The sequence below is a fragment of the Lepisma saccharinum genome, chromosome 28 (assembly GCF_977018435.1).
Source record: "Lepisma saccharinum chromosome 28, izLepSacc3.1, whole genome shotgun sequence".
NCBI lineage: Eukaryota > Metazoa > Arthropoda > Insecta > Zygentoma > Lepismatidae > Lepisma > Lepisma saccharinum.
In genome coordinates, this window is record NC_139256.1 from 22,638,796 (window position 1) to 22,646,590 (window position 7,795).

A 7,795-nucleotide genomic window follows, 5' to 3' on the forward strand; every position below is an offset into this window, starting at 1 on the left:
AACTCTGCCCTCTAGTGTGCACCTTAAGAAATGTTAAAAATACAATGATATGGAATTACAGGAATTGTGGATGCCTGTAAACCTTTTTTGGAGGGGAAACATGCCGAAAATTATCATTATAGATAGAAATAGAGGATATGAGAGAAATAAAGGAAGAAAAAAGTATTTCCTATTTTGTACGCATGTTAAAGACAGAATGAAAACAACAATGATTGTAACTGTAGGAACACGTTTTTTATTAACTTAGAGACGAAAATAACATTTTTTACAGCTTAATTTACAGTTGAAGGTGAAATTGATTTCTTTTATGTACAGGAAAGGAAGAACATCGATGTATCAACGATGAATATGAGTTTCATGCTGAGTAGCACCATGACGAGAGTAGAGCAGAAGGTATGTGACCTGTAAATACAAAAGTGTCATTACATTGACTGCAAGGAAAGTTCCTATTTTAACCGAAGTATAATACATGGTAATTTTTTATGTCATAACTAAAATTAACAATAGAGTACGCTGTGCAATAGAAGCTAATATGCTTTCATTTATAATTAACATTCCCTTGATAACTTCAATTCTTCACTTAAAGCTAATTCTACTTTATAGTTTCCAAATTTGCGTAATACTTATTGCAGGATTACTCCATGTTGCACAGTAGTTCTGATATCTTGTGTCTAATATTCCACGGTTACACTTTAATACGTTTAATTAAAATCACTGAAATCCAAATTAATGTATGTGTATGATTCTACTAGGTGGATTGTCCTGCACATAAGGCAATCTATATAATTGACGTCAAAATTGGCGGAAAGGCGACGCTAAGTAACAAAAATGAAATCGTAAGTTTGAGATCGACTGCTTTCAAGCATTGTTATACTCTGTCCTGTGAATATCTGGAGGGAGCCAATGTTGCAAACCTCTGCGCAAGAAGTGACTCCAGAGTGTCCCACCAGTGAACACGTGCGATAGAACGGGATATCGTAGATACGGAGAAGTGACTGCAGCTACCAGGCATTACAATACTGCTTCTACTCGCTTTATCTTTTTATTTACCGTTATTGGCGTCCTTGCTCCGTAGATTCCCGAGATAGAGTATAATGAAATAACGTTTTCACGCTTTAGGAGTCTCCCGGATGGCGCAGTGGTAGCGGCGTCGCCTTGTAATCAAGGGGTTCCGGGCTCGATACCCGGTGGATGCACATAGTGATTCGGATCCCACGTTAAACTGTAGGTCCAGTCCCGATTAGCCTTACTGTGCATAAAGTGGACTTAAAACACTAACTCAACTCAATTCAAGCTTTCTCGATACGTTATCTCAGATTTAGAGGCAAACTAGTTCGTAAGACTTAAACCGCATTGATATTTACAAGCAAAGCTTTTTGAACATAACATCGAAAAGACATATGCAATGACAAATGCTTCTGTACGCATGACTGATGTAGAGAACTGCAACTTACCAATCAGTCAGCTGACTGCTTAGCCGTAGAAACCGCCATAGGCGACTGGGGCGTGGGCAACAGAGGCGAATGGGGCGGCGTATGGGGCGGCTAGTGGAGCGTGGGCAACAGCAAGAGGGGCAGCGACTGGAGCATGGGCAACAGCGACTGGGGCGGCGACTGGGCGGGCAACAACAGCCTGGCCAACATGCAGGGAGTTAACATTGGCGTATGAGGTGGCCACTGGAGCATGGGCAACAGCGACTGGGGCGGCGTAGCCAACGGGGGCAATGCCGGCTTCGGTGAGGGCCAGGGCGGCCAAGAGAGCGACGCAAGCCTGAAGAAGAAGAAGACAAATACAGTGTTGCCACCTTGCGCTAGACACACATAAATAACATCCTTACGAACTATATAAGTTTAGACCACCAGTTGTTACTAGCGTCCACAATAGTGGCAATATTATTATTAAATAGATACCAGAAGACAATGACATTTAATTAAACATTATGATAATAGTAACTTTACTGTTTTCTCAAGTAAAACTTTAATTTAGTTGCAAATCAAATGTAACGCTTTTAAGTAACCAGACCAGTTTAAGCTAGCCCAATACATCTAACTATAATTAAAACAATCTCTAATATACTTTGATAACTTAGCTAACGGGGATTTTGTGTGGGAAGTTAAGAAGACCTCAAAACATAAAATCGTATAAAAATTAAACCCCTTAGCACCTGTTAGCACAGCGCGCAACTATGACATGGGTTCCGGGTTCCAATCCTGGTCTTTGCCAGTGCCCTGCACATCATCACTTATCCTCATTTTCACGATTAGCCAAAGGTGGCAGAGAAGCGAAGTAAAATAAAGCAAATAATCGTCGGAAGCTCTTAGATGTTACTTAAGTCACTTCAATCCCACCAATATTTTGTTATTAAAATATCATACAGTACAAAATATTTAGTACCGGAATTTCTGAATTTAAGTCGGACTTTAAACCCTTAAAGATACTTTACCACGGTTAATATACAACCACAAGTACGCAAAAGATAAATGATAAAACTAAACCCATAATCTGTTTATAAATGTTGAAAGTCTTAACTAAAAATTAGATTAATATATAAGGTGACTAAGGCGACATCTCTTATCTCGAATCTAATTTCAATGTGTTTACAAAATCCAGGTGACTGATATTTAGTGTTCGAGTCATTATTTGAAGTCCAATTTTAATTTGGACAATTTGGCTAGTTGTTTTCTTTCTGTTAAGAAATCGTTGGTCTCCGCTGAGTAATCAGCTTAACGCACTATGAAGCCAAGGATTCCAGGTTCGAACCCTGGCCAGCCATTGATACATCATTCTGTTTGCGCCACCACTATTTCTTTAGTTCATCCTCTCCGTTGCGATCAATACAAGAGGGTAGAAAAACGATGTAAGATAATCAAAATAGATTGTCTAATGGAGATTTCAGATCGAATCGACACGCGACAAATGTCGCTTGGGAACCAGCCAATCAACAGCAACGATTCACACCGTAATGGCATGACAGGCCGCACAAGCCTGCGTTCCAATAGTGAATTTATCAAGCGACACGTGTCGCTTCCGTGTGAAATCTCCCTAAGTATCACTGTGAAGTAGAGTGTGCTCTAGAGCCAATTCAAGCAGTTGTGGTGCCTTAAGCTTAAACTGGACATTACACCGCGGTACGTTTTGTCCAGCTTTCACAGGTCACCATGCTCTGACGCTCAGAAAGTATGAAAACACCCGAAACTTGTATATCCACACGATAATCCACACAACGAGAGCTAAGTCCGAGAAATTCCGCAAGATGTCTCTCACAATACTTCAATGTTCCTCAACTCACCAAAACCTTCATGGTGGATGTGGAGTGATAGAACTTCTCAACTGAAGTAAGCAACTGGTAATCAACCGCGGGAATCGGTCAGTTTATATACAGTCGCAAAAGCGTGGTGTGGGACCAGTATCTCACATTTCGTACGTCAAAACTAGAAGGTCTTAAATGCGAACCACGCCTACATCTGGTTTCATTGCGCTGTTGTTATGAGCTGCAAAACCTTTCTCTTTTTTCTAAACGCTAAACTTATGCCTTTTAGTCCTCCGACAACCGTTCCATGGTGGAAGAAAGAAAAAAAGAAGAATTGGAAAGAAATATGTGCGACTTGCCGGCCCATTTTCCATTCGGGATTCGGTGCTATGTGTAGCACAAAAGAGGTTTGACCAGTTTAATTATACACCAGCAGGGGGCAATAAAAAAAGGTCCATTACGAGAAACAAGATTCCGAGACAATGCCGGTTGAATCAGAAGAAAACAATTTTCATTTCATTCAATCTTTGTGCGGTTGGACACGTAAGATCTCGAGGTCAATGCAAGGATTTGTAATAAGGTTGCCCATTGTGAATGAGTGCTACCATCTGATGGCCTTGAATGCAAGTTTTATTGTACGAAATGAACCTGAAAATGTGATCAAGGTAATGACTACCAACTGGCAGCTTATTTCACTGCATATTGATAAAACTGAATATACTTTTGTGGAAAACGTAGATTTAAAGGATTTCATGCGTATGGAAATATATGAAGATTCGCACTCCTCAATGCTATTAACTTATAAGGTGTCCGACAGATGACACTAATAATATGAGTATTACTGGTGACCGTACTGGACGGACTCGCGAAATTGCAGTTTTTGACACTTCTTTCTTTACAACAAATATTTACGTTGTGTTTATATTGTACTGTATTATTGGGACTATCCTACATTATTTGTACGTAAATGATAATGATATTTTAAGAATTCCCGTTCAGAAGTAATTTTTTCTTTGACATGATCTGGCACTGCAAGCTACAGACGCCGGTTAGAAAAAGTAGTTCTTTCGAATACTGAGAAAGGTTTGCATTAACTCAACGTGTATATTTAGTGTACATTCTTTAATTGTAATATATAGTTAATAATTACACTTTGGTAACTTGTCCGAAGCGAGTTATCATACCTGAGAAACAATTTTGCAAAATTCGCAAGTGGCAGACAAGAAGACAGAAAGAAAGGTCGCGTTGTAATGTTGGTTAAAAAGTGGATGGGCAAAAACAAGTTGTCTTATAGTGTTTACAGAAGCAGCAACAAGATAATCCCATGGTTCATTACGTTTCGAATCTTCTCGACAATATTTTGAAAAGCTTGTGCAGGCGACAATGAAGGTGGTGTTGATATATCCAGTTTTGCACCGAAGCAAGCGATTCGGTGATGTCTCGAATCTCTACATGGGAAGGTAAGCGAAAGTTTTTTAAATCACATTTAAAAGCCTATACAGCGCACAGTGACTTGGATCCAGCGATTTAACGTTAAGGTTAATTTCTGTAAAATTATCGCAGGATTGATCTAGAGACCATTTTCTGTTGGGTAGAAACATATCGCATTGTATGTCGTGAAGAGTTAGTTATGAAAATGACCTTCCACACGCAGGAGTGCCCGCCCAAAGGGGGGATTATGGTGCAGGCTGCGCCATCGAGCTTTTTGGGGTTGATTTTCTCCCTTCAAATAATGCGAAATTCAACATTTATACATTTCTCTAAAATATATGTAAAAATGTTACACCTTAAATGAACCATATTTAATCCATTAGATGAAGAAAAGAAAGTGTTTAAGTGCATTATCGAATGGGTGAGTGGATAAATATTCAACTCTTACATATTTGGCCTTAATTGACACGTGAGTTCTAGGGGGGGATTCTGAATTAAACGTTGGGGGGACAGTATCCAATTCTAGGTCTTAGATTATGGGGGTATTTTAATTAGAGGGCGATTGAGCATTACATTGAGTGAGGTATCCAATTCTTGTGTATTACTATTGCTATTGTCTTAGACTGTTGCGGAAATTCTGGTGTGGAGACTGACTTTTTTTTTTTTTTTTTTTTTTTGAGGAGGAAGTTATCCACTCCTCAATATCAAAATTAAGTCTAAAATTAGCATGGAAATTTTGGTGGTGGACTGAGTACTAAAATTAGAGGGGAAGATATGAAGCTTTTGATAAAGTGTTACATGTTAGATTGTCAAGGGATTTCTGTAGTGAAGAGAAAGTTCGAACATTAAATTTTGGAGGCTGTATTTAGCGATATGGTATCCACACGTTTTCGACCCTGAACGTTCCAAAAGAGAAGCTTTAAAAGGCTACACATCTCGGGATCCTAAGAAAGTATTGACACCCCATTAAATTAATATTCTTGAAAGCCTGTAAAGAAATGGATGTAAAAATTTTCTTGCTCCCTTCGCTCACAATGGTGTGTTAAGAGAATGCGTGCTTGGCGCTTTACTATAGCTGCATTACAAGACATAAGCGATATTCTCGATATTCATTAATAACATTACTTCTTAAAATATAATGCTTAATGTTGGTATACTGCTTAATTTTTAGCAGGTGCATAATTTGTAACAAAAAGCTAAGAAAAAAGTTACTTTCGGTAGAGATACTGTAGTAATTAAATACTTTTGTAGGGATTACGATATGGTTTGAGGGAGCGAATAATATGATTTGGGGGGGGACGCGTGACATGATTTTGAGGGGGATGCGTCATTGCCTTGGGGGGATGGGCATCCCCCCTGTCCACACGTAAATATAACACGACGGACACAATCATTGATGTATTGTGTCTTACGACGAAGTCTGGTCGTGAAAACAGAAATGTCACATTTGAAAACAAAGTAAATAGCTGTAAATTCGTAATTCGTGTTGAGGTCATATCATAGAAAATTCACTACTGGACTGTTTCACTGAGTCACATTCAAATTGGTTTGAATATTATGGTTTTGCCAGTTGGTTTATAAACACACTAACTATAAAGGACGTTAGATTCATGTCAACTTGAAATGACAGACATGTAATTGTATATTATTTTCTGAGAAAGATCAAATTTGTGAATTTGTGAGGAAATTATACTCGTACAAAAATCGTCCATTGAATTTTAAAGTTATTTGACACTTTGTTCACATATTTTGTGATAGTTTGATATTTGCATGCACACAAAAGACAAACTGGCAACAAGCGTGCCAAGTAGCAAATCGATAGGTCGAGGAATCGAGTCAGGAAATGGCCGCCCCATACACTTGTATAATGTCTCATTTGCAGCGGCGACGATTAGGGGGGCGAGGGGGGCAGTTGCCTTCCTCACTTTTCGTCCGCTATGCTAAACCTTATCTACAAAGGGAAATATACTGTCTTTGCCCCCCCCCCCCAGTTTTGGCACCTTGCCCCCCCCGGTTTTGTAACTCAATCGCCGCCACTGCTCATTTGTATTCTACTACATTGATTGCCTTTAGGTTAGGGCATTCCTATCATGCATATGGGGCACACTTTCGTAAAATATAAATTATACGAGGGTTAGCCAAATTCTTACTGCAAAGAAATTGTTCGTTCACCTTCCTAACTGGGGTGAGGTATATGTTCGTTGTTGGTTGATTAAGTATAGGGAGTTTGTAAAGTATCGGTCTGGAAATTTTGTTTGTTTGGAGCTGGGATATGGAAGAAGGGAAATTTTACAAGAAATTTTTCTGAGGTTACCTTCTAAGCCAGATACCGTCACAATACAGACACACACACACACACACGTAGGCTATGTGGTATATCTGTCCGGCGTGGCGATAGAGGAAATTCCATTTTAAAACATCACAAGTGAATTTTCTCTTCTTAATGGAAATTTTGCATTCTGGACTCGCTGGGAATAAAATGCAAAGCTAAATCAGAAGTTCGAAGTGTGAAAATTGCGAACATGCATGCATCGATTCATTTTAATGCAGGGTGCGAGGAGGATCTTTTGGCTAATCGCGACGATGATGATGAGATGAAATTGATGAAGGCACACTCACAAAGAACACCCATATCCAGACTGGGATTCGTACCTGGAAACTTCGGTGTTTGTTTCTTGCTTTGAGCTAAGTTCTAAGTCCACTTTATACATAGATAGGCCAATTGGGACTGGGTCTACAGTTTAAATTGGGACGTGATTAGTGATTGTGATTGCACTATAAACCGTCAATCCAGAGCCGATTAGCCTATCAGTGAATAAAGTGAACACAAACAAGAAGCTTTTCAAGCATGTTATACCAAAACTACACCACATAATAGGCCTACTCTGTTCGAAAGTCATCTTCCATAATCGCTAATCAAATCTATTCTTGTCCGCTCGGGACTTAACCAGCGAATAACGTGCCCCTCACCACATTTATTCGCGCTTGAAAATAGCAATATGCATCCAGGAAAGGAGAGATTATTCACTCAAGCAGCAAATCTCGATTCTTATCTTCGTGACCAACCCCAGCGGTCAGTACAGCAATTTAGCTCCACGAAATTATAGCGAGTTC

The 7,795-nt window shown here is 39.3% G+C and overlaps 1 protein-coding gene across 1 annotated transcript; it reads right to left on the minus strand.

Annotated features, from left to right (window-relative positions):
• Nucleotides 1-218: 218 nt before the first annotated feature.
• Nucleotides 219-3,380, minus strand: LOC145980809 (uncharacterized). The gene is made up of 3 exons (XM_083113901.1): nt 3,290-3,380; nt 1,455-1,770; nt 219-402 (listed from the first exon to the last, which is right to left on the minus strand). Exons 1-2 carry the CDS (start codon nt 3,299-3,301, stop codon nt 1,474-1,476), a joined length of 309 nt encoding a protein of 102 aa, XP_082970027.1. The 5' UTR covers nt 3,302-3,380; the 3' UTR covers nt 219-402; nt 1,455-1,473.
• Nucleotides 3,381-7,795: the final 4,415 nt, after the last annotated feature.